Source organism: Symphalangus syndactylus, chromosome 10 (assembly GCF_028878055.3).
Source record: "Symphalangus syndactylus isolate Jambi chromosome 10, NHGRI_mSymSyn1-v2.1_pri, whole genome shotgun sequence".
NCBI lineage: Eukaryota > Metazoa > Chordata > Mammalia > Primates > Hylobatidae > Symphalangus > Symphalangus syndactylus.
In genome coordinates, this window is record NC_072432.2 from 118363813 (window position 1) to 118381496 (window position 17684).

At 41.6% G+C, this 17684-nt stretch overlaps 1 protein-coding gene across 1 annotated transcript in view; it reads left to right on the forward strand.

The window, feature by feature from the left end:
• DOCK5 (dedicator of cytokinesis 5) overlaps positions 1–17684 on the forward strand; it is a 232513-nt gene that overhangs the window by 143828 nt on the left and 71001 nt on the right. The window contains exons 19-26 of the mRNA XM_055295734.2: positions 3307–3404; positions 3664–3753; positions 5159–5259; positions 7292–7426; positions 12555–12666; positions 13423–13493; positions 14084–14190; positions 17116–17252. Of these exons, the coding sequence (XP_055151709.2) occupies positions 3307–3404; positions 3664–3753; positions 5159–5259; positions 7292–7426; positions 12555–12666; positions 13423–13493; positions 14084–14190; positions 17116–17252 (851 nt within the window). The remainder of the gene's footprint in view (positions 1–3306; positions 3405–3663; positions 3754–5158; positions 5260–7291; positions 7427–12554; positions 12667–13422; positions 13494–14083; positions 14191–17115; positions 17253–17684) is intronic.

The window sequence follows — 17684 nt, forward strand, 5'->3', positions numbered from 1 at the left end:
TTTGCAGTCACAGAGTCTCCAAGATCTGTTTGTTACACACTCCAGTGACTTTTAACCTTTTGAGTCTGAATAGCTTTGTCGTTCTTTTCACTTTAAAAGTATGTGTTCTTAAATTCTCTCCTTTAGGGTAGAAGGCAGTTACTACCCTAAATTTGGGGATTGTCATTCTCTTGCTTCTCTTTATAGTTTTGCCACATCTGTAGCCCTTAAGGTATATTGTTTCATTTTGCATTTTTAAATTTTATATAAATAAATTAAATTATGAGTCAGTCCCTTAGTTGCCCTAGCCACATTTCAAGTGCTCAGTAATCTCCTGCAGCTGGTGACTTTTGCATGCCACCTTACTTATTTTTCGGTGGTGAGATCACTCAAAATCTATTCTCTTAGCAATTTTCAAGTATACAGTATACAGTACTATACAGTGTACAGTATTAATGTAGTTAATAATTGAACTGTCTAATTGAAGTCTTGTGTCCTGTGTGAATTCTTGTGTAACTTGTGCTTTTACTCAGCATTACTGAAGATTTGAAATATCCTGAATTCTTACACATTTCTGATGAGAATGTAAAATGAGGACAGTGACTTTGGATAATATTTAATATGGTTGAAGATATTCTTCCTGATGCTCCAGAAATCCCACCTTAGTTTTCTACCCTAGAGAAGCTGCTCTACCTGTATACCAGGAGACGTATGAGAATGTTCATGGCGGAATTGCCTATGATAGCGAAAAAAACTAGAGACAACCCAAGTGTTTATCAGCAGCAGAGTGGATAAACAAATTGTGTACACCCATACAATTGAATAGACACTACACAGCAAGAAAAAAAATTAACTAGAGCTACATGGATAAACCTGTATAAATCTCAGAAACACAGCAAGCCTGGGGCTCTTTCTGTAGCGCCGTGTCACTGCTCTCCTGGCCCTAAGACCTTAACAATTCACCAGATGCCAAAATATTTTCCTATGTGAGCAGTGATCTGGCATGCAGGTATCACTAGGAAATAAACCTCTGGGCTGATAGATGGGTACTTTGCCGGGGCTGAAGCTGCTGGGTGAATATTCACCCCTGGTGAAGGGACTAAATCCTTTTCCTCCAGCAGCTATGAGTCAAGTGATGGAATGAGCAGTACCTTTGACTAGCCTGTGACAGAAATAAGAGCTAGAGAATATGGAAGTAGATGGTGCCTAGTGGATGAATGAATATATTAATGATTGGATTGAGTATATTACCAGTTTCCTTAGGGCTACTGGTTCCCCTTCCATTCATTCATTTATTCCTTCATCAAACATGTATTGAACACCTAATAGATGCCTAGTACTAAGGCGAGATAAAAGAATGAATACTATATCATTCCTGGCTTCAAATGGCTCAAAACTATGGGAAGAGTCAAGGAGATACCAAGTACATCTTACCAAATACATATTATTTCTGGGTATTTCAGGCAAAGGGAAGAATATACACAGAGACACAGAGATATTTCAGAACCTGCCATGGTTGGGCCGTAGTGATTGGATTTCTCTGACTGCTAAAGGGTAAAAGAGAATGGTGGTGGTTGGAGTGTGCAGGAGCGATATAGGTGGGGCCTTATTACGTTCTCTGTGTGGCATTGGAAGTTTATTCTGTAGACGCGAGGAATCCCTAGGCACTAGGTTTTGGAGGCTTCCCAGGGCCTAAACAATAGGCAAGCCAATAAACACCCTCAAGAAGCACTTTGACTATTTATGAAAAATACACATGTGTAACTACTTATATATTTCTACAAATTCATTGATTGAAAAATATCAGCCGGGCGCAGTGGCTCACACTTGTAATCCCTTTGGGAGGGATTTGGGAGGCACTTTGGGAGGGCGAGGCAGGAGGCTTGCTTGAAGCTCAGGAGTTCAAGACCAGCCTGGGCAACATGGCAAAAGCCCTTCTTTACAAAAGATACAAAAATTAGCCAGGTGTGGTGGTGCACCTGTAGTCCCAGCTACTCTGGAGGCTGAGGTAAGAGGAATGCTTGATCCTGGGAGGTGGAGGTTGCAGGTTGCAATGAGCCGAGATTGTGAGATTGCACCACTGCGCGAGATTGCACCACTGCATCCCAGCCTGGGTGACAGAGCGAGGCCTTGTCTCTCAAAAAAAAAAAAAAAAAAGTATGTATTGCTACATTTACTAGATAGTGCTCTGAATAGAAATAGTAGCTTGATACGGTAACAGTCCAGATAACTGCAGTTTCTCTGTGACACATACACACACACACACACACACACGTGTGTGTGTGTGTGTATTCTTAATAGAGACAGGGTCTCTCCATGTTGCCCAGGCTGGCCTTGAACTCCTGAGCTCAAGTAATACTCCTGTCTTGGCTTCCTAAAGTGTTGGGATTACAGGTGTTAGCCACTGCACTCAGCCCCTTTGACATTTTTGATAGCTCAACATTTATTAAACTGTTAAAGCTATAAGTTGCTTGAAGTTTCAAAATTCTCCATTGTAAGTCAAAAAATACCTTAAGATTTTTATGCCAGACTTATGCTAAGGGCTATGAATCTGTTCCACCTTTTCTTTGAAATAGCCACCTGTCTGATTTGCTTATCTATTTCTTCAAAGAACTCTGGGGAAAACAGTATGATAGAGTAGCAAGGAGTTGGTTTTTCAAATCAGATAAATATGTAATAAAATTCCATTTCTACCTCTCATAAGACATGTAATTTAACTTCACAAAGCCTCAGTTTCCTCATCTAAAAGATGGAAAAAATAAAATCAACATGATGTTGAAATAAATTAATGCATATATATATATATGTGTATATATGTATATATGTGTATATATATGTATATATATGTGTGTATATATGTATATATATGTGTGTATATATATATATATATATATATAGAGAGAGAGAGAGAGAGAGATGCACACATACCTATGTTCCTCTTTCCCTCTGAATCCACCCAGACATAGGTGGTGATAAGGGACAAGTTAAGTAAGGCAGCAAATTAAAAGTAGGAAGGTTACATTAGCGTGCTTCTTAGCTTTACTTCTTATGACCATGATGTCATTATTTGAGAAATGTTAGTTTCAGCCACATATTAAGTTCTTATGCATTAATGGTTAATTTTTTTCTCTTTGAAGAATGAAAGAGGACCACAAGGTTTTCTCTGACTTAGATAGGAGATAGTAAATTAAAAGAATATATAAGGCATCTTGAATTAGCCACTATTAAGAGCAATTACCTGTTCTAGAGAATTCTTTAGCTATGTCCTGAAATGGTCTGGGTTGTTCTGTCTCACCTGTGTCTAATGTTTGTGGTTGTTCTTCCTAGTTGACCTGTTAGGCTTGTTAAATTGGCGTTCCAACTCCCAGAACATTAGACACAACCTGAAGAAGTTAATGGAAGTGGATGGAGGAGAGATTGTTAAGGTATGTTTATATATTCATAGTTAGAAATATACATACATACATATATATACCTATCCAATTATACCTAATGGGTTCAACATTTAAAATTAAACCGTTCATTGTAAATATAAAACTTATCTATGTTGTTAAACAAGTGTGCTAGTTTTTAAAAAAATGCCATTTTAAACCTCTTTGATTTAAACCTAGTTGTACCCAGATTTCTATGGTGTGGAGCTGAATGAAAGCATCAAAATAATCTCTCTGTTTTTCTTATCTTCAGTTTTTGCAAGATACACTAGATGCACTTTTTAACATAATGATGGAAATGTCAGACAGTGAAACCTATGACTTCCTTGTATTTGACGCACTGGTAAGCAGTTTAACATATTGACTAGTGTTTATTGTTGCAACTTTGTGGTTTTCAATATTTCACTATTGTAAGTGATTGTGTGAATATCTTCTCACATAAATATTTGTTTACATCTCTCTGGTTATTGTTTTAGGCTGAATTCCTAGAAGTACAATTAGAAACAAATGACTTATATTTCAGGCCTTTGTTTGTTTCCCGTTAGAAATGGGATCTCATTTTTTGATATGCTCTTTCTCATTAGAGAAAATAAGATGTTTTATTTTTATTAGAAATCAGGAATCATTTTAACTCACATTACCATTGTCTGGAGCATTGTTACATGTTGTATGTGTGTGTGCACTGGTGTGTTTATGCAAGGGAGACTGAATTCACAAGTCAGAGGTGAATCTGAGCCTCATTAGGCAGAATATTCAACCCAGCAGACAATTGAATTTGTCACACAAAGCACTTAAACCTACAACCCGTTGCAAGAATTGAAGTCAGATCAGGGATAAGTGATATCAGAATCTGGGAAGGCCAGAGGTGGGGGTGGAGGGGAAGAAGCTGAAAGGCCCAAAGCAAGCATCATTTTCACCTTGGTGGGGTGAAATTTCAAGACAGGATTTTACCTGAATGCCACAGCTGAGGAGGAAGGTCAGTTGCAGCTTTAGGTGATTCACCAGCTTTGAGAAACTAGTCAGTTTAGGAAATGATCAGGGCATTAAAGCTAAAGTTTAAGATAAAGAAAATGCCACCTAGTTGAGATCCAACTGGTTGGACTCGGGTTTATGGGAAGGAGAGACTGTGGTTATGGATGCTGTGGGACAAGGTCTGGAAACAAATTCCTGAGGGACATAGCAGCTGGCAGTGGGCATAGATGGAAATCCCAAATGCCCCTTGCTTTTGACCCCTCTGTCTTAAGCAGGGTAGTGTGGCTAATTTTAGGTCATGTGCCTGATAACACTGCAAGGGAATATACAAGGGGTAATTGGGAGATAAAACTCTGGTGAAGTTGTTACTGGGGGCACTCATAGTGTACACAGGAGAAAACAGTCGTGGAATGTTTCATTAGCTGCATGCTTGGATTAGGGAAAACCCTTTCCAGAGCCTCCTTCCTCCTGCACCTTAGGTTACCTGGGCACCAACTCTCCTGTCTTTGAGATAGTCAGCTCCCTGAGGCCAAGGATGCTGGCTTGATTTGGTTTCTTCACAGCATTTAACATAGTGCCTGACACATAATAGTCTGTCTATTTATGTTAAATAAATACAATCCTCAAGACTTGACATCAGCTCTGGAATAGTAGAGTGGGAATGCTGCAGAAAAGATCCAGAGAGAAAAGAAGGCGCCGAGATGTTAAAATGCAGCTTGTTGACAGAATACTTGGGATTGTGCAGTGCTGCTATTTCTATTTTTCACTTTTGGCAGGTGTTTATTATTTCACTGATTGGAGACATCAAGTTCCAGCATTTTAATCCTGTACTTGAAACCTACATTTACAAGCACTTCAGTGCCACGTTGGCATATGTGTAAGTATGATCTGAAGGAACTACATGTTGTTGGATCTTTGGATTTGTACTCTTAGGGCTGGATTGTTGAGAAACGAGAGGGACCTATGTTCAGTAAATGTGCCTGTTAAGGCAGAACTCTATTCTAAGTATCCTGGTGGAAAAAGGGAACCATCTAAGTATTCTAACTCTGGAAAGGGGGCTAAGATCTGGGCCTTCCTTCTGGATCAGGCAAACTCTCCTTAAGAATCCAGAATAGGCCAGGCATGGTTGCTCATACCTGCAACTCCAGCACTTTGTGGGGCTAAGGTGGGAGGATTGCTTGATGCCAGGAATTCAAGACCAGCCTAGGCAACATAACAAGAACCTATCTTTACAAAAAGCTAAAAAGTTAGCCAGGTGTGGTGGCTCACACCTGTAGTCCTAGCTACTGGAGAGGCTTAGGCGAGAGGATTGCTTAAGCACAGGGAGGTCAAGGCTGCAGTGAGCTGTGATCATGCCATTGCACTCCAGCCTGAGTGACAGAGCAAGACTTTGTATCTAAAAAAAAAAAAAAAAAATCAAGAGCAACATCAATAACAAATGACTCAACTCAGGATCTCAGAGGTTGAATGTCAGTGGGATTGGCATGGAACATCAAGGAGATCAAACCATGAATTAAACAAGACCAAGTTTGATAGAAGAAAAGGTCATGCCCTCAACCCTGTACCACAAATGCTTTGTAAAATGTATTACTTACAGGATATGAGAAGATTTCATTTTCCCATCTTTTGCATAAGAGGCAGTGGTCTCTATCTTTTCCGTAGTGCAACCTGCCTTCTATCATTGGTTTATGGGCCCCTGACTAAGGAAAGCAACTGATGTCCACTCCACATTCCTCCCAAGAGCACTCAGCTCACCATGGCATTGTATGTGCCTGCCACACCCACCCCGTTGCCTTCCAGTTATTGTGCAGAATGTGATAAACAGTGATAGGAATGTAGCTGGATTGGTCGATGATCCTCTTATGACAGTGGCTTAGGCCACATCATGTAGATTGCTGCCCACTGACCTGTCAGCAAGTACACCAGTGACAGTAGCCGTTCCACCCAGGAGCCTCACATCCAGGTGGGCAGGAGCTACAAATGAGGAAATCCCATCACTGTGATCAAACCGAGCCAAATGCAGCACTCCAGGTGGTAGTAATCTGGGTTTACTTGCAAGACTTGATCAATTCTGTTTCCTTTTTAAAAAATAATAATTTGGCCAGGTGCTTGAACCCAGGAGGCAGAGATCACGCCACTGCACTCCATCCTGGGTGACAGAATGAGACTCCTTCTAAATAATAATAATAATAACTATTATTATATATGACTATTATTTTAATAATAACTATTATTATTATTCTAGGAAAGCTCAAGGATTCCCAGAAGGAAAGTTTAAGATTAAAATATCAGTGCCCTCCAAAGTCTAAGGAATAGCACAAAATGAAGGCCATTCCTAGCCCAAAAACTCTAGAAAGACACAAAGAGCAACCTATAACCCCAGAACAGCTTTATCTGTTGAATGCTTAGAACCATGAATGTTCTGGAGAGTCAGATTGAGCTCCTCTTTCTTCACTCCATAAAGTTTCTATCTGGCTCCATATTGATGGATCCCAATGGGTTGAGGCAGAATAAAAGGAATTAGGCTTCTTTTAAGTCAACTCCTGTAGGCAGGCATAATCCCTCCTTTATGGGAGCATCTGAAGATGTCAGAATTGCATACCAGAAATTAAAATATCCTAGCAATTTGGGTCACTTCAACCATTTCATTTCGTAGCCCTCCTGTTTAATCCCACAAAGGGAAAGAAACCTTTTCTAGTATTTCTCAGCAGAAGGGTAGTTCCAAACCTAGATGGCAGATGAGGAAACTTAATTGGAAAAAAGTTAATTTTGCTGTTCAGGGCATATTCTAGAACATGTAGTTAGTTATGACTTCTACTTCCAGTATGCCATGTTCGCCTCTTAGATAACTTACCCAAGCCTCAGAGTATCCTGTTGCTCATTGGCTTAATTTTTCTCATTCTTCTAAGGAAACTCTCCAAGGTACTGAACTTCTATGTGGCTAACGCAGATGACTCCAGCAAGACTGAATTGCTTTTTGCTGCATTGAAAGCCTTGAAGTACTTGTTTAGATTCATCATCCAATCTCGAGTGCTCTACTTGAGGTAATGTTAACTGCAGTGAAGATGTTTAGATTATCAGCTGTCACTCTGTGTACTTTTTCCCTCACTCTGCACACTGGTGTTGAGCTGTGTGAGCAGTTAGTTCTTAGAATTGCCTTATTTCAGAACTGCAGGGCTGAAGATGGATTTGGGCTGTGTGTCTGTTGGAGAAGACTCATGAGAAGTTTTTGTAGATCAGCAAAATTCTGGGGCAGTAATGACCTCAGGACTTGGGGAAGCAGATACCTATGGAAGGATTGTACCTAATACAGCAGATGACTTCATGACAATATTGAGTATGCAAATCTAGGATCATGATCTGCTGTCGCCAGCAGAAGAAGCAGTTGTCTCGGGGGAGGTGTTTCCTGAGATGAGTGTTTCCTTGTTGACACTGTGCTTAGCTACCTGGGCAACTAAGCACTAGAGAGGATTATTCCTTGTTTGGATTTCTTGCATAACAGTTCCATCAAAAATAGAAGAAACCGCAAAAGAACAAATACCTTTGCAGGGAACACCCACAACCCCGGTGACTTTCCTACCCTTCAGAAATAGCTGTATTTCCAAACTGTTAAAATTTGTTTCTAAGGAAGAAAGGAAAGGTTTGTAGATTTGAGCATATGTATTTTTAAAAGAAACTTCGTTTATTGAAGAAAATAAAATTAAAGGCAAACAACCTGCAAAAGGTTACATATAGTACAGATGAAAGGTTTATAGCTTATCTCAGTTAAAGCTTTTATAAATCAATAAAAGAATGATAAATAGCCCTAATAGAAAACAAAAACAGGTAATTTACAAAAGAAAAACTTAAATGGTCAATAAGCTTTTTTAAAAATTTCATACTATCAAAAGAATTTTGATACACACACACGCACACACATGCATGCACACACACACCATCTTTTACCTATACATTTGAAAAAGATTAAACATCTTTGTCCTTTGATGAGATTGGGCAAAAATTGGTCCTGTATTTCAATTTTGATGCTAATGGAGATATAAATTCTTCAGGATAGAAATAGATAGTCTGAATAAAAACAAAAAAGAAAATTTTTAAGGAAAAGGAAAAAGTCACATTTTTCCAGTAATACCTCATCTAGAAATTTATCTAATGGAAAAAAAAAATCTATCAGGTATGACAAAGATTAATGTGAAAGTATGCACATTCAGTTCAAATGTAGGGTATGTTAATGAGGAAAGAGGACCATGATAGATTCTTTTTTTTTTTTTTTGAGATGGAGTCTCACTCTGTCGCCCAGGCTGGAGTGCAGTGGTGTGATCTTGGCTCACTGCAGCCTCCGTCTCACAGGTTCAAGTGATTCTCTTGCTACAGCCTCCCGAGTAGCTGGGACTACAGGCGCATACCACCAGGCCCAGCTAATTTTTTTGCATTTTTAGTAGAGAAGGGGTTTCACATGTTAGCCAGGATGGTCTCGATCTCCTGACCTTGTGATCCCCCAACCTTGGCCTCCCAAAGTGCTGGGATTACAGACGTGAGCCACTGTGCCCGGCCCGATAGATTCTTAAATGATAAAGGTATTAAGCATGAGTACAGTATGATCTTCCTTTTAAAATAATACAGATTTGAAATATGTATAGTAAAGAAGACTGGATAGATAACATGCTAAAGTGGTTTTTTGTTGTTGTTTCTTTAGAGTTTTTTAGGGTTTTTTGTTTTTGTTTTTGAGACAGGGTCTGGCTCTGTCGCCCAGGTGAGAGTGCAGTGGCACGATCTCAGGTCACTGCACTCTGCTTCCCAGGCTTAAGTGATCCTCCAACCTTACCCCCGCAAGTAGCTGGGACCAAAGGCGTGCACCACCATGCCCAGCTAATGTTTATATTTTTTGTAGAGACGGGGTCTCTCTATGTTACCCAGTCTGGTCTCAAACTCCTGGGCTCAAGGGACCTGCCCATCTCCACCTCCCGAAGTGCTGGAAATACAGGCATGAGCCACTGTGCCCAGTCTGAAATGTCAGTAGTACAAAAACTTCAGGTGACAGGGTTGTAATTTATTTTTTCATTCTTTGTATTTTTATTCTTTCAGCATTTTAGTTATATTTATTATTATATTTTTTATTTGCTATTTTATATATTCTTTTTGAATTTTTAAATGAATATATACCTTTCTAATTGTTTTTTAAAAATGTTTAATGACTTTAAAACCCATCTGGCTGCCTGACACGGTGGCTCATGCCTGTAATCCCGGCACTTTGGGAGGTTGAGGCGGGTGGATCATGAGGTCAGGAGATTGAGACCATCCTGGCTAACATGGTGAAACCCCGTCTCTACTAAAAATACAAAAAATTAGCCGAGTGTGGCGGCGTGTGCCTGTAGTCCCAGCTGCTGGGGAGGCTGAGGCAGGAGAATGGCGTGAACCTGGGAGGTGGAGCTTGCAGTGAGCCGATATCATGCCACTGCACTCCAGCCTGGGCGACAGAGCGAAACTGTCTTAAAAAACAAAAAAAAAAAAAACAAAACCCATCTGGCTGAGTGACCATTCCTCCTTCCCAGGTGGAAGCAAACAGTATTTTCCCCACACATAATTTATGCACAGTCTCTGTATTTGCTTTCTTTACAGAAGGTCTTTTGGCCGGACGTGGTGGCTCATGCCTGTAATCCCAGCACTTTGGGAGGCCGAGGCGGGCGGATCACAAGATCAGGAGTTTGAGACAGCCTGGCCAGTATGGTGAAACCCTGTCTCTACTAAAAATACAAAAATTAGCCAGGTGCATTGGTGGGCACCTGTACTCCCAGCTACTCGGGAGGCTGAGACAGGAGAATCACTTGAACCCGAGAGGTGGAGGTTGCAGTGAGCCGAGATTGCACCACCGCACTCCAGCCTGGGTGACAGAGCAAGACACCATCTCAAAAAAAAAAAAAAAAAAAAAAAGAAGGTCTTCTTTTAAAGTTGGTTCATTATATTTTTTTCCAGTTATGGTACATTTCCATATATTCAGAATGTTTGGGGTATGGAGTGTTCTACCAAGGGAACATTCTCTTACCCAAAAGTTTGTTTGTATAGTAAACCCTGATGTCCAAAAATCAGTATCACCTTTAAACCACAGAAAGAAAACCTGAGTGTGAAATTAAAATGTATTGTCTTATGGATGGTTCACTAGTTCATTTCCTCTTCATTTGTCGAAGTACATCAGAATCCTCATTCTAGACACCAGATAGGACAGTAAAGGATGGTGAATGTGGAAAACAAAAGATTAGGGTGACAGAGGACCTATGAAATTGACTAGGAGAGTTGCTTCATTACACCTGTGTGTGACGGCCTGTGTGTGGTTACTTTTCCCTTATATGTTATTAAAGAAGAACCTGAGCTGGGGAAGAGACTGGCAATGTGCGTCCTCTGGTTGCTTAGATTTAATGGTCACTTCAGTGCACTGGCCATGTCTGGAGGCTGCAGTGGAATGTCACCTGGTCCCTGGTGCCCTGTTGCCTTCATCAGAGCTTAAATCTCTCTTATGAGCTCATTACCTGGCTGGGGTTCACCTCAATCAGCAAAACACCAAGAAAAAATTTTAAATTGCCCCCAATAAGATGTTGAGAAGCTTGATCTTAATCCCTTAGCTCCCTATCATTAGTACTTAAAAAAAAAAATAAAGTCACATATGTAGAGTGCCAAGTGTTCTGCATTGGTGCAGGGCTTTTGCAGCATATGTGACCAGGCTCCCACTGTGTTAGTGTCTGTGGGTTCCATGGAGCTCAGGGAGGCAAAGAGTAGAGAAATCACCCTGTAAATGAGGGCAGTGTTAGAGTGGTGGAGCCAACAGGGAAGGCTGCCCGAGCTGAGCTGGGCGGGGGAGGAGGTGGTATCATGTGAGCTGAGACTGAAAGATGAAGAAGTGGCCTCCAGAGATGTCAGGTAAGAGTTAGTGGGAGCAGGACCTGCCCCAGGCAGGGACCTATGGGGCACCAAATGTGGATGCGTGAGGAGTAACGAGAACCCAGTGTCGGGAGAGAGAGCGGGAGTGTTCAGCAAATAATAAATGATGTGGGGCCTTGTAGGCCATAGTGAGGAGCTTGGATTTTATTCCAAGTGTAGTGGGAAGCCACTGGGGGACAACTAGAGAAGTAATAAAATCTGGCTTGTATTTTAAATGATCATCTCATCTCCCACATGGAAAATGGATTATCGAAGGCTAAGGGTAGAAGCCAGTGAACACTTTAAGAGGCCATTGTGGTTCAAGTATGAGATACTCCAGTCCCATCTCAGAGGCAGGTGGAGAGAATGGACTGATTCGAGCTCATAGGATTTGCTGTTGGGTTTGATGGGGCAATGACAGAAAGGGAAGAAGCATGGATAACATCTAGGTTTGGGGTGGATCTAGGTTCAAGGTGATGCTGTTTGCTGACATTTGGAATACTTAGAGTTGAGCGGGGAAATCAAGCGAGTTCTGTTGTAGGTGTGCTAATTGTGAGACACTTTGGGGACTACATTGCAAATAAAGTTCTCTTCTAGTTCTGTAAAATGGATGAATCGAGAATTACCATTAACCCTCTGATTAACGATCTCAGTGAAGTTCCTATTATTTGGGTACTATATAAGGTATAGGTGAATGGAGGAGACGAATTTAAATGTACGTGTGTGTGTTTAAGTGTGTGCATGAAATTCTGAATTCAAGCCATCCTATTCTTGACCAGTTAGTGGTGAAATTGCCAACTATTATATGTGCATATGTACTTTCATTTGGGACTTTTGTGTTTCTTGGAAAGTGCCCAAATATCTCTTGATTTCTACTTACGAGAAAGAACCCACTTTTGAGTTGATGGACAGATCTTTTGGAGACAAGTAGAGTACTTAAATTAAGGCAAGCACGTATCAGTGAAGACTAAGGGGTCTTGTCCTGGAAGGCCCTTGTGGTAGAGCAGGCCAGCATCGGCACGGGCAGTTCAGTGGTTAGACTGGAACAAATGGTTTTGTAGGCTGGGTTGGGGATCAGAGCCTTTCCAGGTTGAGCGGCTTCTCTAACTCATTGCCTGAAACTTCAGATGACTGGGGCTTAATTAGGTGATTCAGAATGATTAGGGTGATACAGTGAAGGAGAAGTGAGGGAGGCAACAAAATTATTTTAAAATTTCTTTTAACAATGGAAAGTCCAACTGCTTTTCTCTTTTTCCTATTAAGATTTTATGGCCAGAGCAAAGATGGAGATGAGTTTAATAATTCAATTCGCCAGTTATTTCTTGCTTTCAATATGCTGATGGACAGGCCTCTGGAGGAAGCCGTCAAGATCAAGGTCAGCCTGGCGTCATCATGGGTAACTCTTCTTAGGCTGTGGTAAGGATGTTTTGGGACCACTTAGAATTGGCCATCATGAGGGAGAAACAAAACAAATCATGGTTCATGGATAGCTTATGAATTTTAGTATGATTTACAGAAAATAAAGGAAAAAAAACAAATCCATTTTAACTTCTACAGATGCTTGTATTTTCAAATGTCAGTTTGCCAAAGACAAGCTACCCAATTAGACATCCCTCGAAAGGCCATTGTGAACTCTGTTTGACCCCAGGATTTCAGCAAACTGATCCCAATGCTACTACAGGTGACAATTTTTTATTTTTTGTCCCTCATTTTACCCAGAAGTGCAAAGTCACTATCTTTACTGTCATAATTTTTTAAAGAAATATGAAATAACTAATCCCTGAAGACTCAAATGTGACCTTTACTATTAATATTTATTTTTTGCTCTTTATGGCCATGTTGCAAGAGAGACTTTAAGAATTTAACCATTTCCTTAGGCAGAGAAATAAACTCCAAGTGGACAGAGCCTGCTGGCAGTAGAAACCAGAAAGCTGTACCCCCTGGCATCTTCAGGAAAAGCATTTTAGGAGATCGTGTAGAGCAATGCCTGCTTTCCTTTTCATTGTAAGGGTATCTGTGTGCAGTTCCCTGTATAAGTTCCAAGCACAGCCTTTTCTTCCTGGGATCAAGCAGTAAATGCTATATTTGTCTTGCCTGGCAAGTGAATTTGCCTTTGGTGTTTTTCTTACAGGGGGCAGCTTTGAAGTACCTTCCTAGCATAATTAATGACGTCAAGCTTGTATTTGATCCTGTTGAGCTCAGGTAAATAGCAAAACAAAATTTTATTCCTTAACTCTAACAGAAACAGCTCCCCTGCTTGGCTGGAGCCTGGGCTGCTACACCTGGCTTTTATTTTTCTAAGAAGTATTAACTGAATACCTTTTTGTGCTCAGTTCTGTGGAAGATGCAAAAGAACATCCAAAACCTGCCCTGAGAGAGGTTTACACTTTCTCTGGGAAAACAAGACATGCAGACATAAAATCGATTACAAAAGATAGTGTATAATGACATGCTTCCAGCCCTACCCCTAAGTATCCCAGCAGTGCAAAGTCAGACTGCAATCAACATGAGAGTGGAGTTACCAAGAAAGCCATTTTCATAAAGACAGGTCTGGAAAGCGATGATGGACATGGGTGTTCTTTGGCAATTTAAATACTCAGCTGTAAGGCAGAGCCCTCCAGTAAGTCAGGATAAAGTCTCCCTTGCTGCCATGTCATAAACTCTCAGGTCATTTTATAGTTTTCCAGGTAAATCTCTCCATGCCCAAATCTCAGAGTGGAGGAGAAAAGTTTATAATGATGCCTTCATTTGGCAGAACGAAGACACTACTAACCCTGAGGTTTCTCTCCCAGCGTGCTCTTCTGCAAATTCATTCAAAGCATTCCTGACAACCAGCTGGTTCGGCAGAAACTTAACTGCATGACCAAGATAGTAGAGAGCACTCTTTTTCGACAGTCAGGTAAGTCTCCTTCAAAAATTGCTGCGTGAGGTTGCAGTGAGCTGAGATTGCAGCATTGCACTCCAGCCTGGGTGACAGAACTAGACTGCATCTCAAAAAACTAAAACAAGCTGCTGCATGCTGAGATGCCAGCCCCATTTCTGCAGCTAACACTTGAGTTTTGTTGTTTGTTTGTTTGTTTTTTGAGATGGAGTCTCATTCTGTCACCCAGGCTGGAGTGCAGTGGTGCAATCTCGGCTCACTGCAACCTCCGCCTCTCAGGTTCAAGCGATTCTCCTACCTTAGCCTCCCGAGTAGCTGGGACTACAAGGTACCTGCCACCATGCCCGGCAAATTTTTTTTATTATTATTTTTAGTAGAGACGGGGTTTCACCGTGTTAGCCAAGATGGTCTCTATCTCCTGACCTCGTGATCCGCCCGCCTGGGCCTCCCAAAGTGCTGGGATTACAGGTGTGAGCCACCGCGTCTGGCTTGTTTGTTTGTTTTTTAAGACGGAGTCTCACCTCTCACCTAGGCTGGAGTGCAGTGGCGCTGTCTCGGCTCCCTGCAATCTCTGCTTCCCAGGTTCAAGTGATTCTCCTGCCTCAGCCTCCCGAGTAGCTGGGATTACAGGTGCACACCACCACACCCAGTTAATTTTTTTTTTTTTTCGTATTTTGATAGAGATGGGATTTCACAATGTTGGCCAGGCTGGCCTCAAACTCCTGACCTCAAGTGATCTGCCCGACTTGGCCTCCCAAAGTACTGGGATTATAGGCATAAGTTACCGTGCCCAGTCAGCACTTGACTTTTCTTTTTTAAAAATGTCATTAATATTCTTGCCAGTTGTTTGTTGGTATGTAAGGACCTCCTGGGAGAGCGGTTTTAAGGAGAATCTAAAGTCAGCTTGGTATTTCCAACAGTTCCTAAAAGAGCAAAATCATGTGTTCCTTAATCTTTGGAACAATCTGCAAGTGGTTCATTAATTAGAGAATTTTGTCTTTTAAAACAGGAGCCTCAGGAAAGTAACAAGCAAGTAGGAAAAAGATGACCCTTTTAAAAGAAATTCTTCTTCTTTAATCTATACTTATTGCATGACCTTAAAAACCAGGGGACAGGGAAACAGCAATGTGCTGATCCCACAGGAGAGCTGGTTACATGCATCCCTTCTCAACCCCACATTCAGTGATATCACATTAGTAGCTGGAAATTGACCATGGTGGAAGTATTTACACCAGGGTAATTGGCAGACATGATAAAGCAAGCCTTTTCTTCTTTCTTTTTTCTTTTCTTTTTTTTTTTTTTTTTTTTTGAGATGGAGTCTTGCTCTGTCGCCCAGGCTGGAATGCAGCGGCACGAACTTGGCTGACTGCAACCTCCACCTCCCAGGTTCAAGCAATTCTCCTGCCTCAGCCTCCCAAGTAGCTGGGACTACAGGTGTGCACCACCATGCCCGGCTAATTTTTTTTGTAATTTTAGTAGAGCCAGGGTTTCACCATGTTGGCCAGCTGGTCTCAAACTCCTGACCTCAGGTGATCCACCCACCTTGGCCTCCCAGAGTGCTGGGGTTATAGGCATGAGCCACTGTGCCTGGCCAAGACTTTTCTTTAGGTGGTAGGCTGGCAGAAGCCAGATTGCTAGTATTCTGCTGGGAGAGGAGTGGGGCATGGACGGGAAAAACTCTTACACTGATAAAATACTTTTCATTTTGTAAGTAGAGTCTAGCAAATAGCCACCAAGGGTTTCTGTCCCAAAGCTGATATAAAAAGGAGGTCCAGCACCTGGGCCTTCCCAATAAACTCAAGACTTGCTAGAGTGAGGCAGCCGCAGAGACTTCTTTTGGGGCTAACTACCTGGTCAGGGGCTCCCAGAGTGTGACCTCATGTTATGTATGTATATTGCCTGGAGATCTGAAGACCAGCAGGACTTCTCAATGTTGAACAAGTTAAGTGGATTGTTGGTGGGAGAACCTTCCTGGCTTTGCCCCTGGCTAGTTATGTAACTGGACAAATAAGTGGCCTTCTCTAAGTCTCAGCTTCCAGTTCTGTGGAAGGAAGGACTTGAACTAGATCACATCAGTAGCCTTCTTGGGCTCTGATATTTTCTGACCCTATGAGTTTGCACTTTGAAATTGCAAATGTTCCTAAGACACAATTGGAGGTAGAGGTAATGCCTGCAAAAGGTTAGTGAATGCTCATAAGTAGAAAACATTTATTACTAAAGCAAATTATTACTAAACATTTTAATATGCTTTGATAACTTTTTAAGGATACAGAAAAAGTAATTGAGATAGTAAAGATAAGGTGTTTGAGCAGAAGAGCAAGCATGCACTCGATAGTTCTAATTAGAGTGTGATCACTGTTAACAGTCATTTCTGTAGCATTCAGAGTACCTGAACTCATTATAAAATGTGTTACAATAGCAAGATCTCAGAGGACATAATAGGTCATACCTTACTTTCTGAAATCCACACGCCAGCACAGACATGAGCAGAATGTCATTGAAATGTACTAGGGAAGCTCAGTATTTATAGGAACTTCTTTTAGTAAATTTTCTCCATTAGGTGAAAAAAAATTTGAAAAAATAATCTATAACTTGCTTGGTTTTATTTGTTTCATATGACCTCAATTTCATGTATTAGGTTGGCATTTTGAAAAGCTAGAGAAATTGTTAAATAATTTAAACATTTTGCTAAGTTCTCACCTTTACCTGTGAGAAGGGTCTTTTTTTTTTTTTTTTTTTAATTCATTCATCTGCTCCCTGTACAAGGGTGAAGGTCCACGCCTAAAACCAGGTGTTCCTGGGTGGCTGAGGGGCTGCATCCCTGCAGGGCTGATTGCAGAGCTTAGAGCTACTGGTACTGGCCGAGGGAGAGTTGCAGGAAGGAGACAGGCAGTTCAGGAGGTGGCACTGCTGCGTGTGAGCTGTCTGTGTTTTCCTTCTCAGAGTGCAGAGAAGTGCTGCTGCCGCTGCTGACTGACCAGCTCAGCGGCCAGTTAGATGACAACTCCAGCAAGCCTGACCATGAGGCAAGCTCGCAGCTTCTGAGCAACATCCTGGAGGTGCTGGACAGGAAGGATGTGGTGAGTTGAGTCATCACTGATGCTGCACAGAGTTCACACTGGCCCCTTTGCACCAGACAGGAGTGACTCTGTGGCCTTCCTGTTCTCAGGTAGTTTCCAACTCTAGTATTAGGGCAGGATGTGCCCATTTTAGAGATAATTAGGGAGGCCAGAGCCTCCAGTGCAAAGTCAGATTACTGCTGGGGCCTTCTGCAGGCTGATTTTCCTGGCTTGCCCAGTGTGCGCACTACTGAGATCCCTGTGACTATTTTTTTTTTGAGACGGAGTCTCGCTGTGTTGCCCAGGCTGTAGTGCAGTGGCACGATCTCGGCTCACTGCAAGCTCTGCCTCCCGGGTTCACGCCATTCTCCTGCCTCAGCCTCCTGAGTAGCTGGGACTGTAGGCGCCCGCCACCACGCCCGGCTAATTTTTTTTGTATTTTTAGTAGAGACG